Below are 22,888 nucleotides of genomic sequence, written 5' to 3' on the forward strand. Positions count from 1 at the left end.
TATTTTCAATGGGAGACAGGTCTGGACTACAGGCAGGCCAGTCTAGTACCCGCACTCTTTTACTAAAGTTAAAGTTAAAAGTTAAAGTACCAATGATTGTCACACACACACTAGGTGTGGCGAAATTATTCTCTGCATTTGACCCATCACCCTTGATCACCCCCTGGGAGGTGAGGGGAGCAGTGGGCAGCAGCGGTGGCCGCGCCCGGGAATCATTTTTGGTGATTTAACCCCCAATTCCAACCCTTGATGCTGAGTGCCAAGCAGGGAGGTAATGGGTCCCATTTTTATAGTCTTTGGTATGACTCGGCCGGGGTTTGAACCCACAACCTACCGATCTCAGGGCGGACACTCTAACCACTAGGCCACTGAGTCGGTTTACTATGAAGCCACGCCAGTAACACGTGGCTTGGCATTGTCTTGCTGAAAAAAGCAGGGGCGTCCATGATAACATATGTTGCTCCAAAACCTGTATGTACCTTTCAGCATTAATGGTGCCTTCACAGATGTGTAAGTTACCCATGTCTTGGGCACTAATACACCCCCATACCATCACAGATGCTAGCTTTTCAACTTTACGACTAGAACAGTCCGGGTGTTTCTTTTCCTCTTTGTTCCGGAGGACACGACGTCCACAGTTTACAAAAGCAATTTGAAATGTGGACTCGTCAGACCACAGAACACTTTTCCACTTTGTATCAGTCCATCTTATATGAGCTCGGGCCCAGCGAAGCCGGCGGCGTTTCTGGGTGTTGTTGATAAATGGCTTTGGCTTCGCATAGTATAGTTTTAACTCGCACTTACAGATGTAGCGACCAACTGTAGTTACTGACAGTGGTTTTCTGAAGTGTTCCTGAGCCCATGTGGTGATATCCTTTACACGCTGATGTCGCTTTTTGATGCAGTACCGCCTGAGGGATGGAATGTTCGTAATATCATCGCTTACGTGCAGTGACTTCTCCAGATTCTCTGAACTTATGATGATATTACGGACCGTAGATGGTGAAATCCCTAAATTCCTCGCAATAGCTCGTTGAGAAATGTTGTTCTTAAACTGTTCGACAATTTGCTCACGCATTTGTTCACAAAGTGGTGACCCTCGCCCCATCCTTTCTTGTGAATGACTGAGCATTTCATGGACGCTGCTTTTATACCCAATCATGGCACCCACCTGTTCCCAATTAGCCTGTTCACCTGTGGGATGTTCCAAATAAGTGTTTGATGAGCATTCCTCAACGTTCTCAGTCTTTTTTGCCACTTGTGCCAGCTTTTTTGAAACATGTTGCGGGCATCAAATTCCAAATGAGCTAATATTTGCAAAAAGTAACAACGTTTTCCAGTTGGAACATTAAATGTCTTGTCTTTGCAGTCTATTCAATTGAATATAGGTTGAAAAGGATTAGCAAATCATTGTATTCTGTTTTTATTTACCATTTACACAACGTGCCAACTTCACTGGTTTTGGGTTTTGTACATCAGGAGGTCGCCTACAGCCACAGCCGTTAATGCTTATGTTGTTCAGCATTCACACCTATGGTATACTTCACTAGGGCTTTGATCTACTTATTTCAATTTGTTTATCTCGCTTCCCCTAGCACAGGGGTCGGCAACCCGCGGCTCCGGAGCCGCATGCGGCTCTTTGATCACTCTGATGCGGCTCAGCTTGTCACGGCCAGGGCGCATCATCCTTGCGCTCTGCTTGTCAAACCTCGGGACACGCTGCGCGCGTCTCCGTTCTGCAGCAGCCGCCAGCTGCAATCATTCACCGGCAATCGGCGCACCTGCCTGTAATCAGGGAGCTGCCTTCATAAGCCTGCTCAACCTGCCATCACGCGCGGGGATATAGTCTTCTGTACCGTAAGCCGACACAAGCTTTATGCTCGCTCGCTCTCTCTCTCTCTACGTGTCCACCTGATCTTGAGATGGAAAGACATGTGGGTGTCCAAGTTAAAGCGCCTGACAGCGGACCTTGAAGATGTTTCACACCAGAAGGCCGTTCTTTAATGTTGTGTCGTTCGCGAACGGTTCGTTCGAACGAACAAATCTTTTGAGTGAACGTACTGAACCGAATCACTTCATGAACTGATTCGTTCCTTTCTCAGTTCAGTTGAGCTCCGCCGAGACCGTGCCGGTATGAGTGGAACTGGCGCATTCTGTGACTCACTGAACCCTCGACGTTGGCGAACGACGCAGCCAGCTACTCATCATGGGGGCGGGGGGAGGGACTGAGCGAACGATTCGTTCACCGCGGATTAACGACATGAATCACTCAGTGAACGACAACGCTCTCGCTCTCTGCTCTGCTTTCCCCAATGCCGCCAGTGATTCTCCTCCCGTCGCGGGGATATGTTTCATGCCATTGGCATCCGTTCTCCATTCATTCTCCAAGCTAACGGCTAATGTTGACTCAAGCCACATGAAAACAAACACACACACATTATCTCAACACATAAAGTTATGAGAGTAGAGGAGACAGAAAGAAAGTCAGTGCAGGGCAAGGCTGAGCAGCAGCGACGCGAAGGGGAGGGGCGGGGGGTAAAGTGTAGGGCAGGCTGTTTGAGAAGATTTAAAATAACAATAATAACTAATGTATGTACATATACATAGGCTATTATTTATTTTGATTTTTATATTATTTAAGCTATTTATTTTCTTTTTTATTGCATATTTAAGTTGATATTTCCATTTTTATATTTTTAAATGTAAGCTACAGAAATTTTAGTTTTAATGTTGGCTTTTCTGGCACTTGGTGTAATATTTGTTTTGTTTTATTTAAGGTAGCCTATTTATTTTCTTTTTGTTTGCACATTTAAGTTAATATTTTCTTTGTTATATTTTTAAACGTAGGCTACAGAACATTTAGTTTTTATGTTGGCATTTCTGGCTCTTAATTTATTTGTTTTATTTGGAAGGTATTTATTTTCTTTTTGTTTGCATATTTAAGTTGACATTTTCTTTGCTACAGAACATTTAGTTTTTATGTTGGCATTTGTTAAGGGTTTCTTAATTTAATATTTGTTTTTGCACTAAACAAACAAGGCCTATTTATTTAACTGTTGATTGCAAGCATTTTAGTAGGCTATAACTATTTTTTTTTATTACCCACTTTTATTTATTTCTTATTTTCATTTCAGTGCAATAAAACATATTTAACAACAGGACTCGCGAACCTACTGACACAGAGAACTGACTGTGTCGCGGAGGAGGACGTCACATTGAGGCTCTCGTTCAGTCACTGTGCGTGTCGTTCATTGGGTGCTGAGGGCTTGTGTCGTTCGCGAACTGACACACACCGAGATCTGCCGCTGGGGAAGCTGTTACTGACTGACTCATGATTCGCCGACCTGCCCACAGAACTGCTGCTGCAGAAGTGATTCGGTGATTCGGTGAACAAATTTTTTGAACGAATCAATTTAAGGAACTGATTCTAGTGATTCAGTACAGTCAAAAGAACTGCCGATCCCATCACTACCGTTCTTGCTCAGAATCACAAATGGTGTGATATTGAAAACCTCTCCAAACCAGACAAACTTGTGTTCGAAACTTGGAACGCTATCCCCGACTTTTATGTGGACATGACATATGTCGATCTTTGGATCCACATATGTATGTGAGCAGGTGTTCTCCAACATGAATTTTATTAAAAACAAACATCGCACACGCCTCACAGATGAGAGCTTACAATCCTGTGTGAAGATAAAGGTGACGTCATACTGTGCGCTGCGGTTCAGGAGCAGAAGTCACATTGACCAAGTATGATAAATATTTTAATTTCCTATAATTTTGCATATATTCACATTTTTTAATTGTTCAGTGAAATAGGCATTTTATTATTCAGGTTGGCAGCTGACTGCACAGCGCCAGTAAAAGGATGACAGCACAAAGAGAGAGGACGGTATTTTTGGTTCTCTGCCAGTTCGGCGTTTTGTTTTTTCATTACTACAAGGAGAACTTAAATAGACATTAAGTATTTTACTTAACCTTCGACGTCTTTTTCAGAGTTTAAAACGTTTTGTTGTATGCAGAAATTTTCTTTCATTTTCTCTGCAGTCGTTCATTGATTTCATAAATGTAACCCATAATAGTTTGTTTATACATAGCACAAAGCAAAACAAACTTTATATGCAGTGTTATTTCATTTTAAATTTTAAAGAGTTTTGTAAATTTCAAAAGAGTTTTGTGGCTCCAATTGTTTTCTTTAATTTGTGAAACGGGTCAAAATGGCTCTTTGAGTGGTAAAGGTTGCCGACCCCTGCCCTAGCGCATTTCTCAACCAATTTATACCGATGAAAGACCAAAATGTTCAGCGCGTTGGGTACACCTGGGGGACATTTCTTCAAAAAAGCCCTTGTTTTGTGCAAATTGACCGGTTTCTGCGACTATTCTTCCCTTTGAAATTAATCTATTTAAAGTTTTACACTTTTTTTTAAAAGATAATTTCGCATATACCATACCATACCAACTTTATTTATAAAGCCCTTTAAAAACAAGCACAGTTGAAAAACAAAGGGCTGTACACCACAAAGAAATAGAGGCAAAGGACAGACTAAAAAATAACATTTAAAACAGAAATAAAAATACACAATTAAAAAGCAAATATAAATTACCCTAAGAACAGTTTGTTAGATAAAAACAGTTTAAAAGTTAAAAACAGTTCAAAAAGTTAAAAGCTAAAAACAGTTCAAAGTCTCATGCTGGGTTAAAAGCCAGTGAATAAAAATGGGTTTTAAGAAGGGTCTTGAAAATAGCCAAAGAAGGGGCCTGTCTCACATGGAGAGGGAGATCGTTCCAGAGTTTGGGACCCGCAACAGAGAAAGCTCTGTCCCCTCTGAGCTTGCGCTTTGTTTTGGGTACCTCCAGGATCAGCTGATCAGCTGACCTGAGGGACCGGGTGGGGGCATACAGATGGAGCAGCTCAGAGAGGTAAGGTGGGGCAAGACTTAACTTAAGACTAGAGATGTCCGATAATATTGGCCTGCCGATATTACACAGCCGATACATGCGTTAAAATGTAATATCGGAAATTATCAGTATCGTTTTTTTTTATCGGTATCGTTTTTTATTTTTTATTTTTTATTAATTTTTTTTTTTATTAAATCAACATAAAAAACACAAGGTACACTTCCAATTAGTGCACCAACCCAAAAAACCTCCCTCCCCCATTTACACTCATTCACACAAAAGGGTTGTTTCTTTCTGTTATTAATATTCTGGTTCCTACATTATATATCAATATATATCAATACAGTCTGCAAGGGATACAGTCCGTAAGCACACATGATTGTGCGTGCTGCTGGTCCACTAATAGTACTAACCTTTAACAGTTAATTTTACTCATTTTCATTAATTACTAGTTTCTATGTAACTGTTTTTATATTGTTTTACTTTCTTTTTTATTCAAGAAAATGTTTTTAATTTATTTATCTAATTTATTTTATGAATTTTTTTTAAAATTACCTTATCTTCACCATACCTGGTTGTCCAAATTAGGCATAATAATGTGTTAATTCCACGACTGCATATATTGGTATCGGTTGATATCGGTATTGGTAATTAAAGAGTTGGACAATATCGGAATATCGGATATCAGCAAAAAGCCATTATCGTACATCCCTACATATAACTTGGTTCTATTCAGAATCTCCCGAGGTGAAGACGACAAGTCCCTCCATCAGCCGCCATGCTAGACTGGACTTGGACTCGGACCAGGTCTCCAGGGACTTTGTCGAGTTTTTGAGGAGCCTTCAGCGGCCGGGCCGAGAGATCCACAAACAGAGTCGGAGCTTCCTTGTCAGCATGTCCGGCAAGAAGGTGACTGGTTTGATGTAGTGGGACCTCACGTGGACCTCAATGCTATCCCTCGGATGTCTTCCAGGACCTGAATGCGGAAGAACTCTCAGAGTGTGTTCAGGACTTCTACCAGAACATGGCGGACCGCCTGACGAGTCACTTCAAAGGTGGGCGGTCTTTGTCGTGGTCTCCGTCAATGATGAGTTGTTGTCCTCAACCTTGTCTTCTCCAGGTTCCTCAGAGGACGTGGAGCAGGTGATGGACCAGGTGGAAAAGTACATCATGTCTCATTTGTACAAAAGCGTTTTCTGCCCGGAGACCTCTGACGACGAGAACAAGGACCTGGCCATGCAGAATAGGATCAGGTTGGTGACGTCGGTCTTACGCCGTAATAACGTACGTTCACGCATAAAAAGCGTTGTCTTGGCCTCGGTCTCGGTCTTTGCAGAGCTCTACACTGGGTCAACATCCACATGCTCTGTGTGCCCATGGACCAGGAAATACCACAAGTGTCTGACAACGTGCTCAAAGCCATAACAGGTCACTACATTATATCAGACAGTATTATATTACAGTCCTGGTCAAAAGTTTACAGGTAGGCATGGTGTTCCAGGGATTAAAGCCCTCACCTTTGCTCCTCCAAACATATTGCTGCTAAATTTGTTGGTTTTCTGACATGGACTTGTTTCTTCAGCATTGTCCACACGTTTAAGTCAGGACTTTGGGAAGGCCATTCTAAAACCTTCATTTTACCCTAATTTAGCCATTCCTTTACCACTTTAGACGTGTGTTTGGGGGTCATTGTCCTGTTGGAACAACCAACTGCGCCCAAGACCCAACCTCTGGGCTGAACACGTTTAAGTCAGGACTTTGGGAAGGCCATTCTAAAACCTTAATTCTAGCCTGATTTAGCCATTCCTTTACCACTTTTGACGTGTGTTTGGGGGTCATATATTTTCAAGTATTTCTTATATATATATATATATATATATGTATATATATATATATATATATATAAATAATCCGTTCATGAATGAGTATATCCATTCGGCCACCGTGTTCAATGGAGAATAATAATAATAATAATAATAGATTTTATTTGTAAAATGCACTTTATATTGAGTAAACAATCTCAAAGTGCTACAGTGTATTAAAAAATAACTAAAGAAAAAGATAATAAAGAAATAAAAAAAATAGAACAGCCAAATAGCTATAACTAATATGTATATATCTAAAAAAAGGCTTTTTTAAAAAGAAGGGCTTTTAAGCCTTTTTTAAAAGCATCCACAGTCTGTGGTGCCCTCAGGTGGTCAGGGAGAGCGTTCCACAGACTGGGAGCGGCGGAGCAGAACGCCCGGTCTCCCATTGTTCGTAGCTTTGTCCTCGGAGGTTGGAGGAGGTTAGCCTGTCCGGAGCGGAGGTGTCGTGTGGAGGATTTGGGGGGTGAGTAGTTCTTTGAGGTAGAGGGGGGCATTTCCATGGAGGCACTGGTGGGTTAGCAGGGAGACTTTGAATTCAATCCTGAGGGGCGGTATAGCTCGGTTGGTAGAGTGGCCGTGTCAGCAACTTGAGGGTTGCAGGTTCGATCCCCGCTTCTGCCATCCTAGTCGCTGCCGTTGTGTCCTTGGGCAAGACACTTTACCCACCTGCTCCCAGTGCCACCCACACTGGTTTAAAGGGGAACATTATCACCAGACCTATGTAAGCGTCAATATATACCTTGATGTTGCAGAAAAAAAGACCATATATTTTTTTAACCGATTTCCGAACTCTAAATGGGTGAATTTTGGCGAATTAAACGCCTTTCTATTATTCGCTCTCGGAGCGATGACGTCACGTTGTGACGTCACATCGGGAAGCAATCCGCCACTTTCTCAAACACATTACAAACACTGAGTCAAATCAGCTCTGTTATTTTCCGTTTTTTCGACTGTTTCCGTACCTTGGAGACATCATGCCTCGTCGGTGTGTTGTCGGAGGGTGTAACAACACGAACAGGGACGGATTCAAGTTGCACCAGTGGCCCAAAGATGCGAAAGTGGCAAGAAATTGCACGTTTGTTCCGCACACTTTACCGACGAAAGCTATGCTACAACAGAGATGGCAAGAATGTGTGGATATCCTGCGACACTCAAAGCAGATGCATTTCCAACGATAAAGTCAAAGAAATCTGCCGCCAGACCCCCATTGAATCTGCCGGAGTGTGTGAGCAATTCAGGGACAAAGGACCTCGGTAGCACGGCAAGCAATGGCGGCAGTTTGTTCCCGCAGACGAGCGAGCTAAACCCCCTGGATGTCTTGGCTCACACCGTCCCGAAGATGATCAAGAGAAGAATATCGACCCTAGCTTCCCTGGCCTGCTGACATCAACTCCAAAACTGGACAGATCAGCTTTCAGGAAAAGAGAGCGGATGAGGGTATGTCTACAGAATATATTAATTGATGAAAATTGGGCTGTCTGCACTCTCAAAGTGCATGTTGTTGCCAAATGTATTTCATATGCTGTAAACCTAGTTCATAGTTGTTAGTTTCCTTTAATGCCAAACAAACACATACCAATCGTTGGTTAGAAGGTGATCGCCGAATTCGTCCTCGCTTTCTCCCGTGTCGCTGGCTGTCGTGTCATTTTCGTCGGTTTCGCTTGCATACGGTTCAAACCGATATGGCTCAATAATGTCGCTATAGCTTGCTGTTCTATGCGCCATGTTTGTTTGTGTTGGCTTCACTATGTGACGTCACAGGAAAATGGACGGGTGTATATAACGATGATTAAAATCAGGCACTTTGAAGCTTTTTTTAGGAATATTGCGTGATGGGTAAAATTTTGAAAAAAACTTCGAAAAATAAAATAAGCCACTGGGAACTGATTTTTAATGGTTTTAACCCTTCTGAAATTGTGATAATGTTCCCCTTTAAAAATGTAACTTATATATTGGGTTTCTCTATGTAAAGCGCTTTGAGTCACTAGAGAAAAGCGCTATATAAATATAATTCACTTCACTTCACTGAGTGGAACAGGAAGCCAGTGAAGGGATTTGAGAAGTGGTGTGATGTGGTCATATTTCCGCACTCTCATCAGGATCCTAGCAGCACTATTCTGTAAGTACTGATCTACAAAATGTGCAGGCAGGATACTCCTTCCCCTTCGAGCTGTCCTGGATGAACCGAAATTATTTTTTTTGCAAGCGTACTTCTTCTTCTTACTCGTCGTCGCCATGTCTCTTCTTCGTTCTTCTGCTTCGTCTCTGTTACGTTTTTGGACATTACCACTTGCCGTAGTTTTGAAGCAATGCATGATGGGAATCCGGATGTTGTGTGTCAGTGTATTAATGTGCCGGCTGGAATAAACACATGCTGAGAAGTAGCTCATGCCTGCCTACTTTATGGGTTATAGATAAACCTATAGATAACGGAGACATATATAATAGTCTCCTTTTCAGGTGAGAGAGGACGCTAAAGGTAGTGCCTTTAAGGCACGCCCCCAATATTGTTGTCCGGGTGGAAATCGGGAGAATGGTTGCCCCGGGAGGGGCACTGAAATTCGGGAGTCTCCCGGGAAAATCGGGAGGGTTGGCAAGTATGGTCAAAAGTGGTAAAGGAATGGCCAAATCAGGCTAGAATTAAAGGGGAACATTATCACAATTTCAGAAGGGGTTAAAACCATTAAAAATCAGTTCCCAGTGGCTTATTTTATTTTTCGAAGTTTTTTTCAAAATTTTACCCATCACGCAATATCCCTAAAAAAAGCTTCAAAGTGCCTGATTTTAACCATCGTTATAAACACCCGTCCATTTTCCTGTGACGTCACACAGTGAAGCCAATACAAACAAACATGGCAAGGAATAGCGACATTAGCTCGGATTCAGACTCGGATTTCAGCGGCTTAAGCGATTCAACAGATTACGCATGTATTGAAACGGATGGTTGTAGTGTGGAGGCAGGTAGCGAAAACGAAATTGAAGAAGAAACTGAAGCTATTGAGCCATATCGGTTTGAACTGTATGCAAGCAAAACTGACGAAAACGACACGACAGCCAGCGACACGGGAGAAAGTGAGGACGAATTCGGCGATCGCCTTCTAACCAACGATTGGTATGTGTTTGTTTGGCATTAAAGGAAACTAACAACTATGGGGGCCTGAAACTTCTCAACCTTGAAGCTATGTGTCTGTCTTTAAAAGCATCAATTGTTCCAAAGATGTATTTAAACACTGAGTGGTACACAAGTGTCCTGTTGGACAAAAAACATGTATTGTATCAAAATAAATTGTATCCTTTTTTACAAGTGATCCCCTCCCATTTTTCTTATGTAGAGAGTCTGCTGGGAAACATGGCGGGGTTCATAAAGGAAACAATCCACTCATGGTGGTGTTTTCAATTTTATGTGCCAGAAAAAAGAGACGATATTTTGCAGCAGATAATATGGATGAACTCTAATATTGTAATAGATGGAAAGCCTTTCTTTTGGAAAAATATGTTTGAAAGAGGAATCATTTTTGTCAATGATATTATCAATGAGAATGGTAAGATTATGAAGTATGAAGAATTTATAACTATGTATGGTGATGCTTGCTCAAGCTTTTCATTTCATCAACTAACTGGAGTCATTGGGAAAAGATGGAAACAAATAATTAATTATGGAACTACTAAATTATTAGTTTGTAAACCTCTAATAAGAAATTCAAGTTGGCAAAAAGGAACTAAAATAAATAGAAAAATATATAAGTTTTATTTAATAAAGAAATCTTTGAAGGCTGCCCCATACAACACATTTGGAAAATGGGAGGACTTTTTTGACTGCCCGTTGCCGTGGGATGCCATATTCAAACTAACCTATAAAACTACTATTGATGTGCAAAATCGTTATTTTCAAATTAAAATTATTTATAACTTCTTACCCACGGGGAAAATGTTAAAATTATGGACTGCCGATTTTGTTGTCAGGAGTCTGAATCCACCCTGCATTTGTTTTGGTATTGTCATATTGTGTCTTCTTTTTGGGTGGAAGTTGAAAAAATGTGTTTAAAGATTGGTTTGTTTATGAAGCTTGATGTGGTTTCTGTTATTTTGGGAGAGTTCATTGACAATCATGATTTAATCAATTTAATTATAGTACTCGGTAAAAGGTTTATTTTTAAGGCCAAAAACAGATATTCACTTAGTATTACTTTCTTTAAAACATTTATTCAGTATTTTTTAACTTTAGAAAGTTACATGGTTGAAAACGATAATGATGCCAAAAAACATAAAAAAAAGATGAGAAGTCCTCAAAGGCTTATGTTGAAAGTGTAATTATGTTTATAGATTATATGCTATCTGTTGTTGTATTCCCTAATTTTTAGTGACCTGAACATAATCTGGACTGTACATACATTTTTTGTTGGTTTTTTTTTTTTTGAAAATGTAATTTTGTTTATGGATTATATGCAATCTGTTGTGTTCCAAATTTTTTTTTTTTTTTTTTTTTTTTCTGTGTACATGAATGAAGATGTGTGTTGCTGAACCCGACTTGGACATTATCTGGACTGGACCTGGTTTTAAAAAAAAATTTGTGGCGCAGTGGAGGAGTGGCCGTGCGCAACCCGAGGGTCCCTGGTTCAATCCCCACCTAGTACCAACCTCGTCATGTCCGTTGTGTCCTGAGCAAGACACTTCACCCTTGCTCCTGATGGGTGCTGGTTAGCGCCTTGCATGGCAGCTCCCTCCATCAGTGTGTGAATGTGTGTGTGAATGGGTAAATGTGGAAGTAGTGTCAAAGCGCTTTGAGTACCTTGAAGGTAGAAAAGCGCTATACAAGTACAACCCATTTATTTATTATTTATTTACAACCAGGTCTGGTGAAGATGAGGTCCTTTTTTTATTTTATTTTTTTTTAAATTTATTTATTTTTTTATTTTTTTAGATAAGATAAATAAATCTTTTCTTGGGTAAAAAAGAAAGTAAAACAATATAAAAATAATTACATTAAAAAGAAAAAGTGTGTTTTTTTCTATGTTGATTTAATAATAATAAAATAAAAAACAAAAAACTAACAACTATGAACTAGGTTTACAGCATATGAAATACATTTGGCAACAACATGCACTTTGAGAGTGCAGACAGCCCATTTCAGGCGCGCTAAGAACATATATTTTTCCACGATTTCAGCACTCAGGTTAACCATACCTAAATAGACATAAAATACTGCATTACACAAGACTATCCGAATGTACTCGAATGATTGAAAAAAATAAATGTTTTTAAGCTAAATTATTGGTAAACACAGTTTATGTATAATAATTCCCGTAAAACCGCGAGTAATGAATAAAGTTTTCATCAATTAATATATTCTGTAGACATACCCTCATCCGCTCTCTTTTCCTGAAAGCTGATCTGTCCAGTTTTGGAGTTGATGTCAGCATCTGCTTTGAGTGTCGCAGGATATCCACACATTCTTGCAATCTCTGTCGTAGCATAGCTTTCGTCGGTAAAGTGTGCGGAACAAACGACTGACCATTTCGTCGGCTTTCCCCACAGCCTCGTATTTTGAACAAATTTCGTCCAATTTCTTGCCACTTTCGCATCTTTGGGCCACTGGTGCAACTTTTATCCGTCCCTGTTCGTGTTGTTACACCCTCCGACAACACACCGACGAAAGTGAGAAAATGGCGGATTGCTTGTGACGTCATCGCTCCGAGAGCGAATAATAGAAAGGCGTTTAATTCGCCAAAATTCACCCATTTAGAGTTCGGAAATCGGTTAAAAAAATATATGGTCTTTTTTCTGCAACATCAAGTTATATATTGACGCTTACATAGGTCTGGTGATAATGTTCCCCTTTAAGGTTCTAGAATGGCCTTGCCAAAGTCCTGGACAATGCTGAAGAAACAAGTCCATGTCAGAAAACCAACACATATATCTGAACTGCACCAATTTTGTCAAGAGGAGGGGTCAAAAATTCAAGCAGAAGCTTGTGGATGGCTACCAAAAGCGCCTTATTGCAGTGAAACTTGCCAAGGGACCAAATATTAACATTGCTGTATGTATACTTTTGACCCAGCACATTTGCTCACATTTTCAGTAGACCCATAATAACATACCTGCCAACTACTCCGGTTTTCCCGTAATTAGTACGGTTTTCATCAACCTATTCCGGGTTACGGTTGCAGTGATAAAAAATACGGTTTTTCATTAATTAAATTTTTTTTTTTTTTTTTAAGTTTTATTCACGAAATCGCGTAACAACAATGACAATCGACACTGCTTCCCGTAACTTCCTATCGAGCCATTCCGAATGCCATGTGCGAGGCTATTTATAGCACCGCTGCCAAGCACGAGGCCATTGTTTCCAAACGAGCGAACGATCATGGAATCAGCCGGAGAAAAATCGCAAACGAGTCTTAAACCGAAAAGAAAACTGCAGTCATTCCGTGAAGAATATTCAAAAGCCTATCCGGGAATAATTATCCGTTCCAAAAAGGGTGAAAACTACGCCAATTGCACCTTGTGCAGACAAGATTTTTCGATCGGACACGGAGGAATTAGCGATGTAAAAGACCACGTTGGGACAAAAAAACACAAGTCTAATGCCGTTGCTAGCGATACAAGTGGAAAACTTTCAACGTTTTTCGTCGCCCAAACAGATTCTTTGGATGTGATAAATGCCGAAGTTTTATTTACGGAGGCAATAATTGAGCAAACAAAAAGGTAATGACACCAAAGTTATCTATTGGAATTGTTTAGTACTGTTATACTGTTAAAAGTGTTTATACTATTTATGCTTTCAAGTCCAAGTTGAAGAAATCTTGTTAAATGTTGACAGCATAACTACCAAAATACAGAAGTATGTCCTTAATATTTTTGCAGTGCTATTTCTGTTGAAAAGTTAAAATGATTACATTAGAGATGTGATGTGCCACTTTTCAAGTGTCTGATAGCTTAAATTAATTTTCATTAATTTTTCATATTTTGAATTCTTTTGAAAGGCTTACAAAAAAACTACATTTGAATTGTAATTCCATGCTATTGACAGGACTATTAATTTTAATGAAGTTAGCTTACCATGTTTACAGTATGATAATTGTGATAGAAATGTGAATTTTAGGCACAGAATATTTTTTGGCATTAACTGTCAAAATAATTTCAAACTATTGAAGTTAGCTTACAGAATAAACATGTCAATCAACCCATATGATTTTTGCTGTAATATTTTTGTTTTGAAAAGTCACTGTGACTGATAGAAAAGTGATGGTTTTAGCAACATTTTAACCTGTCGGAATGCTAATAATCATTTTGCGTCGGGGGGCGAAGCCTGAACCCCCCACCAGGACTTTGCCCCTGGACCCTGGCTACTAGGTTTTTCTGATTTCAAAAGTTGGCAGGTATGTAATAAATTCATAAAAGAACCAAACTTCATGAATGTTTTTTTGTGACCAACAAGTATGTGCTCCAATCACTCTATCACAAAACAATAAGAGTTGTAGAAATGATTGGAAACTGAAGACAGACATGATATTATCTTCTTTACAAGTGTATGTAAACTTTTGACCACGACTGTATATATATATATATATATATATATATATATATATATATATATATATATATATATATATATATATATTATACAGTATTACATTATATTGTGTATGTGTGTATTTATGGTGAGTGCTATCGTCAGTGTAACAATATCAAGGCAATATTTCAGCTCGTATCTTATTCTCTTTCATTACATGCAATTGTTCAAGCAAAACAAAGTCAATAGTACACAATAACTAAACAAAAGCAAAAACTACTATTTACTCCTCATTTAACATCATTTTTGCCCTCAAAGTCCTCGTGTGTTCAGGTAATTATTCTCACAATTTGTAAACTTTAACAAAAACAACAAGGAAAGATTTTGAGAAACTAAAAATATCTATCGAATCAGTCTAGTATCGATCGTATACTGATATTACTGTTAGCATTGACGCCACCAATTTATGGATCCGCCCATGCGCATCTTAGAAGTATGCTAGCTGTTCCGCTGTAGCATGCTAACGTTTTATGTGAGCATTTTTGTTAATTTCTTGATTTTTAACCTAATAATAATGGAATTGGTTTATTGGCGCCATCGTAAAAGGTATGTTATCGGTTTTCCTGTTAGCATGCTAAATCTAAATGTTAGCATGCTAATGTTTTATACTCGCATTTTAGCATCTTTTGTACTTTTTGACTTAATTAACCATGGATTCTGTTATTTTGTACCCTCTTGGAAGTATGCTAACTCTTCTAACCATACCAACATTGGGCATTTCAAGATCTAATCAGTCTAGTATCTGATATTGGTTTTAGTATTGACGCCACCAATTTATGGATTCGCCCATGCGCATCTTAGAAGTATGCTAACGTTTTATGCTAGCATTTTTGTGAATTTCTTGATTTTTAACCTGGCGCCATCTGAAAAGATATGTTATCGGTTTCCCTGTTAGCATGCTAAATCCTAATGTTTTAGGCTAGCATTTTTAGCAAATTTCATTCTTTTAACATAATCATTGGTTTCGTTACTCGGCGCCATCTTAGAGGTATGCTCGCTGTTCTCCTGTGAGCATGCTAAATGCTAATGTGACCATGCTAATGTTTTATACTAGCGTTTTAGCAACTTTTGTACTTTTTAACTTAAAAATCATGCATTCTGTTGTTTTGTACCCTCTTGGAAGTATGCTAACTCGTCTAACCATACCAACATTTGGTATTTTTCAAGATTCATGCTACAGGACTGTCTCAGAAAATTAGAATATTGTGATAAAGTCTTTTATTTTCTGTAATGCAACTAAAAACATGAAATGTCATACATTCTGGATTCATTACACATCAACTGAAATATTGCAAGCCTTTTATTATTTTAATATGGCATACAGCTTAAGAAAACTCAAAAATCCCTTCTCAAAAAATTAGAATATTTCCTCAGACCAAGTAAAAAATAAAGACTTATAACAGCAAAACAAAATCAAACATTTGAAAATGTCAATTAATGCACTCAGTACTTGGTTGGGAATCCTTTTGCACAGATTACTGCACCAATGCGGCGTGGCATGGAGGCAATCAGCCTGTGTCATTGCTGAGGTGTTATGGATGCCCAGGATGCTTCAATAGCGGCCTTTCGCTCATTTGCATTATTGGGTCTGGTGTCTTTCAGCTTCTTCTTCACAATACCCCACAAATTCTCGATGGGGTTCAGATCAGGGGAGTTGGCAGGCCAATCAAGGACAGTAATGCCATGGTCAGTACACCAGTTACTGGTGGTTTTAGCACTGTGGGCAAGTGCCAGATCATGCTGGAAAATGAAATCATCATCTCCATAGAGCTTTTCAACAGATGGAAGCATGTAGTGCTCTAAAATCTCTAGAAGCGTCTGACTTGGGCTATGGAAAAGAAGCACTGGACAGTTGCAGAGTGGTCCAGAGTCCTGTTTTCAGACGAAAGCAAGTTTTGTATTTCATTTGGAAGTCAAGGCGCTAGAGTCTGGAGGAAGGCTGGAGAGGAGCAAAATCCAAGTTGCTTGAAATCCAGTGTGAAATTCCTACAGTCAGCAATGGTTTGGGGAGCCATGTCAGCTGCTGGTGTTGGTCCACTGTGTTTCATCAAGTCCAGAGTCAATGCAGCTGTGTACCAAGAGATTTTAGAGCACTACATGCTTCCATCTGTTGAAAAGCTCTATGGAGATGATGATTTCATTTTCCAGCATGATCCAGCAGTGCCAAAACCACCAGTAACTGGTGTACTGACCATGGCATTACTGTCCTCCATTGGCCTGCCAACTCCCCTGACCTGAACCCCATAGAGAATTTGTGGGGTATTGTGAAGAAGAAGCTGAAAGACACCAGACCCAATAATGCAAATGAGCGAAAGGCCGCTATTGAAGCATCCTGGGCATCCATAACACCTCAGCAATGCCACAGGCTGATTGCCTCCATGCCACGCCGCATTGATGCAGTAATCCGTGCAAAAGGATTCCCAAACCAAGTACTGAGTGCATTAATTGACATTTTCAAATGTGTGATTTTGTTTTGCTGTTATAAATCTTTATTTTTTACTTGGTCTGAGGAAATATTGTAATTGTTTGAGATGGGATTTTTGAGTTTTCTTAAGCTGTATGCCATAATCAGCAATATTAAAATAATAAAAGGCTTGCAATATTGCAGTTGATGTGTAATGAATCCAGAATGTATGACATTTCATGTTTTTAGTTGCATTACAGAAAATAAAGGACTTTATCACAATATTCTAATTTTCTGAGACAGTCCTGTATATTTGGGTACAGCTTCTGCTCTTTGACTTCACCTTTCACCCCGTTTTTAACCTTTAAACTATTTTACCTTCAAATAATTTCTACATTCCACTATTTTTATATTATATAATACAGTATTATATTATGTTGTAATATATTAGACAGTAGTATATCATGTTATGTTATAATCTATTATATAATACAGTACTATGTTATATTTCATCATCATCATTGTCTTGGTAATTGTGCTGCTGGTGAAGTAAAGGTTGTGGTAATTGTCCTGGTTGAAAGGCTTGGAAGCTCAGAAGTGGACTTAAGAGAATGTTCCAGCATGAAATCAAGTCAGTGGTAGGCTTGTGTAATACAACAAGTAAACACAAGAGGGCAGTGTTTCAGCATGTACACCAAAAGGACAACAATGGACTGAGTGATCATTTTTGTAAGTCATTATAAAGAGTTATTTTCACTTACAAGTAGTTATTTGCAAGCATAATAATGATTTATAAATAGCTATCTGCAGTTCCAAGTAGTTCTTTGCGGTTTTAAGTAGTTATTTGAAGTTCCAAGTAGGTATTTGCAGTGATTTGAAGTTCAAAGTAGTTATTTTCAGTAATTTGAAGTTCCAAGTAGTTATTTGCAGTTCCAAGTAGGTATTTGCAGTATTTTGAAGTTCCAAGTAGTTATTTGAAGTTCCAAGTAGGTATTTGCAGTAATTTGAAGTTCAAAGTTGTTATTTTCAGTAATCTGAAGTTCCAAGTAATTATTGGCAGTTCCAAGTAGTTATTTGCAGTTCCAAGTAGGTATTTGCAGTTCAAAGTAGTTATTTTCAGTAATTTGCAGTTCCAATTAGTTATTTGCAGTTCCAAGTAGGTATTTGCAGTAATTTGAAGTTCAAAGTAGTTACTTCCAGTAATTTGCAGTTCCAAGTAGTTATTTTCAATAATTTGCAGTTCCAAGTAGTTATTTGCAGCAATTTGAAGTTCAAAGTAGTTATTTTCAGTAATTGTAAGTTCCAAGTAGTTATTGGCAGTTCCAAGTAGTTATTTGCGGTTTTAAGTAGTTATTTGCAGTTCCAAGTAGTTATTTGCAGTTCCAAGTAGGTATTTCCACTTCCAAGTAGTTATTTTCAGTAATTTGCAGTTCAAAGTAGTTATTTTCAGTAATTTGCAGTTCCAAGTACCGGTAGTTATTTGCAGTTCCAAGTAGGTATTTTCAGTAATTTGCAGTTCAAAGTAGTTATTTTCAGTAATTTGCGGTTCCAAGTAGTTATTTGCAGTTCCAAGTAGGCATTTGCAGTAATTTGAATTTCAAAGTAGTTACTTTCAGTAATTTGAAGTTCCAAGTAGTTAGTTGCAGTCATTTGCAGTTGTAAGTTATTTGCAGTAATTGAAGTTCAAAATATTTATTTTCAGTAATTTGCAGTTCCAAGTACAAACCCCGTTTCCATATGAGTTGGGGAATGGCGTTAGATGTAAATATAAACGGAATACAATGATTTGCAAATCCTTTTCAACCCATATTCAATTGACTGCACTACAAAGACAACATATTTGATGTTCAAACTCATAAACTTTTTTTTTTTTTTGCAAATAATAATTAACTGTGTTACATGGCCTTTCCTTTTAACAACACTCAGTAAACGTTTGGGAACTGAGGAGACACATTTTTGAAGCTTCTCAGGTGGAATTCTTTCCCATTCTTGCTTGATGTACAGCTTAAGTTGTTCAACAGTCCGGGGGTCTCCGTTGTGCTATTTTAAACATTTTCAATGGGAGACAGGTCTGGACTACAGGCAGGCCAGTCTAGTACCCGCACTCTTTTACTATGAAGCTACGTTGATGTAACACGTGGCTTGGCATTGTCTTGCTGAAATAAGCAGGGGCGTCCATGGTAACGTTGCTTGGATGGCAACATATGTTGCTCCAAAACCTGTATGTACCTTTCAGCATTAATGGCGCCTTCACAGATGTGTAAGTTACCCATGTCTTGGGCACTAATACACCCCCATACCATCACAGATGCTGGCTTTTCAACTTTGCGCCTAGAACAATCCGGATGGTTCTTTTCCTCTTTGGTCCGGAGGACACGACGTCCACAGTTTCCAAAAACAATTTGAAATGTGGACTCGTCAGACCACAGAACACTTTTCCACTTTGTATCAGTCCATCTTAGATGAGCTCAGGCCCAGCGAAGCCGACGTTGTTTCTGGGTGTTGTTGATAAACGGTTTTCGCCTTGCATAGGAGAGTTTTAACTTGCACTTACAGATGTAGCGACCAACTGTAGTTACTGACAGTGGGTTTCTGAAGTGTTCCTGAGCCCATTTGGTGATATCCTTTACACACTGATGTCGCTTGTTGATGCAGTACAGCCTGAGGGATCGAAGGTCACAGGCTTAGCTGCTTACGTGCAGTGATTTCTCCAGATTCTCTGAACCCTTTGATGATATTACGGACCGTAGATGGTGATTTCCCTAAATTCCTTGCAATAGCTGGTTGAGAAAGGTTTTTCTTAAACCGTTCAACAATTTGCTCAAGCATTTGTTGACAAAGTGGTGACCCTCGCCCCATCCTTGTTTGTGAATGACTGATCATTTCATGGAATCTACTTTTATACCCAATCATGGCACCCACCTGTTCCCAATTTGCCTGTTCACCTGTGGGATGTTCCAAATAAGTGTTTGATGAGCATTCCTCAACTTTATCAGTATTTATTGCCACCTTTCCCAACTTCTTTGTCATGTGTTGCTGGCATCAAATTCTAAAGTTAATGATTATTTGCAAAAAAAAACAAAACATGTTTATCAGTTTGAACATCAAATATGTTGTCTTTGTAGCATATTCAACTGAATATGGGTTGAAAATGATTTGCAAATCATTGTATTCTGTTTATATTTACATCTAACACAATTTCCCAACTCGTATGGAAACGGGGTTTGTACATGTCAAGTGTGCAGACGTCCCACTAGTGGAAGTAACATTCCTCTTGTGGCAGACATCATGGAGATGGACTCCAAGAAGGTTCCCAGGGACAAACTGGCGTGCGTCACACGCTGCAGCAAGCACATCTTCGCCGCCATCAGGAGCACCAAGAGCGAGCCGGCGTCGGCGGACGACTTCCTGCCCGCCCTCATTTACGTGGTCCTGAAGGCCAACCCGCCAAGACTGCAGTCCAACATCCAGTACATCACACGCTTCTGCAAGCCCAGCAGGCTGATGACGGGGGAGGACGGATACTACTTCACTAACCTGGTCTGCACTGTCACCATGGCAACCACCTCAACTAACATTTGCACTGCAGCAAGTTGAACCTCATGTGACTTCAGTTCCATGTCATATCAAACATGTCCATTGTACTTCACCACTAGGTGGCGCTCTGATAGACTTTATATCATATTTATGTCAACAAACCATGTATAAAACTACAAAAATATGTTTTGTTGCGAGACCAGTCCTAGTTAGACCAGACCAGTCCAAGACCAGATCAGACCAGTCCAAGTCTAGATCTGACCAGTCCAAGTCTAGATCTGACCAGTCCAAGTCTAGATCTGACCAGTCCAAGTCTAAATCTGACCAGTCCAAGTCTAGATCAGACCAGTCCAAGTCTAGATCTGACCAGTATAAGTCTAAATCAGACCAGTCCAAGTCTGGATCAGAGCAGTCTAAGTCTAGATCAGAACAGTCCAAGTCTAGATCAGAACAGTCCATGTCTAGATCAGACCAGTCCAAGACTAGATCTGACCAGTCCCAGTCCAAATCTAGATCAGACCAGTCCAAGTCTGGATCAGACCAGTCCAAGTCTGGATCAGACCAGTCCAAGTCAAGATCTGACCAATCTAAGACTAGATCTGACCAGTCCAAGTCTAGATCTGAACAGTCTAAGTCTAGATCTGACCAGTCAAAGACTAGATCTGACCAGTCTAAGTCTAGATGTGACTAGTCCAAGTCTACATCAGACCAGTCCAAGTCTAGAAAAGACCAGTCCAAGTCTAGAAAAGATCAATCCCAGTCCAAATCTAGATCAGACCAGTCCAAGTCTGGATCAGACCAATCCAAGACAAGATCTGACCAATCTAAGACTAGATCTGACCAGTCCAAGTCTAGATCTAACCAGTCAAAGACTAGATCTGACCAGTCAAAGACTAAATCTGACCAGTGTAAGTCTAGGTCTGACTAGTCCAAGTCTAGATCTGACTAGTCCAAGTCAAGATCAGACCAGTCCAAGTCTAGAAAAGACCAGTCCAAGTCTAGAAAAGACCAGTCTCAGTCCAAATCTAGATCAGGCCAGTCCAAGTCTAGATCAGACCAGTCCAAGTCTAGATTAGACCAGTCCAAGTCAAGAAAAGACCAGTCCCAGTCCAAATCTAGATCAGACCAGTCAAAGTCTGGATCAGACCAGTCCATGTCTAGATCAGACCAGTCAAAGACTAGATCTGACCAGTCTAAGTCTAGATGTGACTAGTCCAAGTCTACATCAGACCAGTCCAAGTTTAGAAAAGACCAGCCCAAGTCTAGAAAAGATCAGTCCCAGTCCAAATCTAGATCAGACCAGTCCAAGTCTGGATCAGACCAGTCCAAGACAAGATCTGACCAATCTAAGACTAGATCTGACCAGTCCAAGTCTAGATCTGACCAGTCAAAGACTAAATCTGACCAGTGTAAGTCTAGGTCTGACTAGTCCAAGACAAGTTCTGACCAATCTAAGACTAGATCTGACCAGTCCAAGTCTAGATCTGAACAGTCTAAGTCTAGATCTGACCAGTCAAAGACTAGATCTGACCAGTCTAAGTCTAGATGTGACTAGTCCAAGTCTACATCAGACCAGTCCAAGTCTAGAAAAGACCAGCCCAAGTCTAGAAAAGATCAGTCCCAGTCCAAATCTAGATCAGACCAGTCCAAGTCTGGATCAGACCAGTCCAAGACAAGATCTGACCAATCTAAGACTAGATCTGACCAGTCCAAGTCTAGATCTGACCAGTCAAAGACTAAATCTGACCAGTGTAAGTCTAGGTCTGACTAGTCCAAGTCTAGATCTGACTAGTCCAAGCCTAGATCAGACCAGTCCAAGTCTAGAAAAGACCAGTCCAAGTCTAGAAAAGACCAGTCTCAGTCCAAATCTAGATCAGGCCAGTCCAAGTCTAGATCAGACCAGTCCAAGTCTAGATTAGACCAGTCCAAGTCAAGAAAAGACCAGTCCCAGTCCAAATCTAGATCAGACCAGTCAAAGTCTGGATCAGACCAGTCCAAGTCTAGATCAGACCAGTCCAAGACAAGTTCTGACCAATCTAAGACTAGATCTGACCAGTCCAAGTCTAGATCTGACCAGTCAAAGACTAGATCTGACCAGTCTAAGTCTAGATGTGACCAGTCCAAGTCTAGAAAAGACCAGCCCAAGTCTAGAAAAGATCAGTCCCAGTCCAAATCTAGATCAGACCAGTCCAAGTCTGGATCAGACCAGTCCAAGACAAGATCTGACCAATCTAAGACTGGATCTGACCAGTCCAAGTCTAGATCTGACCAGTCAAAGACTAGATCCGACCAGTGTAAGTCTAGGTCTGACTAGTCCAAGTCTAGATCTGACTGGTCCAAGTCTAGATCAGACCAGTCCAAGTCTAGAAAAGACCAGTCCAAGTCTAGAACAGACCAGTCTCAGTCCAAATCTAGATCAGGCCAGTCCAAGTCTAGATCAGACCAGTCCAAGTCTAGATCAGACTAGTCCAAGACTAGATCAGACCAGTCCAAGTCTAGATCAGACCAGTCCAAGTCTAGAGCATACCAGTCCAAGTCTAGATCTGATTAGTCCAAGTCTAGATCAGACCAGTCCAAGTCTAGATCAGACCAGTCAAAGACTAG

General features: G+C 40.0%; 2 protein-coding genes across 2 annotated transcripts in view; one reads left to right on the forward strand and one right to left on the reverse strand.

Moving 5' to 3' along the window:
- Positions 1–22,888, reverse strand: part of nsd1b (nuclear receptor binding SET domain protein 1b) — a 322,978-nt gene that overhangs the window by 77,221 nt on the left and 222,869 nt on the right. The window lies entirely within an intron of this gene.
- rabgef1 (RAB guanine nucleotide exchange factor (GEF) 1) overlaps positions 1–22,888 on the forward strand; it is a 29,809-nt gene that overhangs the window by 3,825 nt on the left and 3,096 nt on the right. The window contains exons 4-8 of the mRNA XM_061963030.2: positions 5,639–5,811; positions 5,876–5,957; positions 6,023–6,155; positions 6,239–6,330; positions 20,031–20,287. Of these exons, the coding sequence (XP_061819014.1) occupies positions 5,639–5,811; positions 5,876–5,957; positions 6,023–6,155; positions 6,239–6,330; positions 20,031–20,287 (737 nt within the window). The remainder of the gene's footprint in view (positions 1–5,638; positions 5,812–5,875; positions 5,958–6,022; positions 6,156–6,238; positions 6,331–20,030; positions 20,288–22,888) is intronic.

The sequence above is a fragment of the Nerophis lumbriciformis genome, linkage group LG09, assembly GCF_033978685.3.
Source record: "Nerophis lumbriciformis linkage group LG09, RoL_Nlum_v2.1, whole genome shotgun sequence".
NCBI classification, from domain to species: Eukaryota; Metazoa; Chordata; class Actinopteri; order Syngnathiformes; family Syngnathidae; genus Nerophis; species Nerophis lumbriciformis.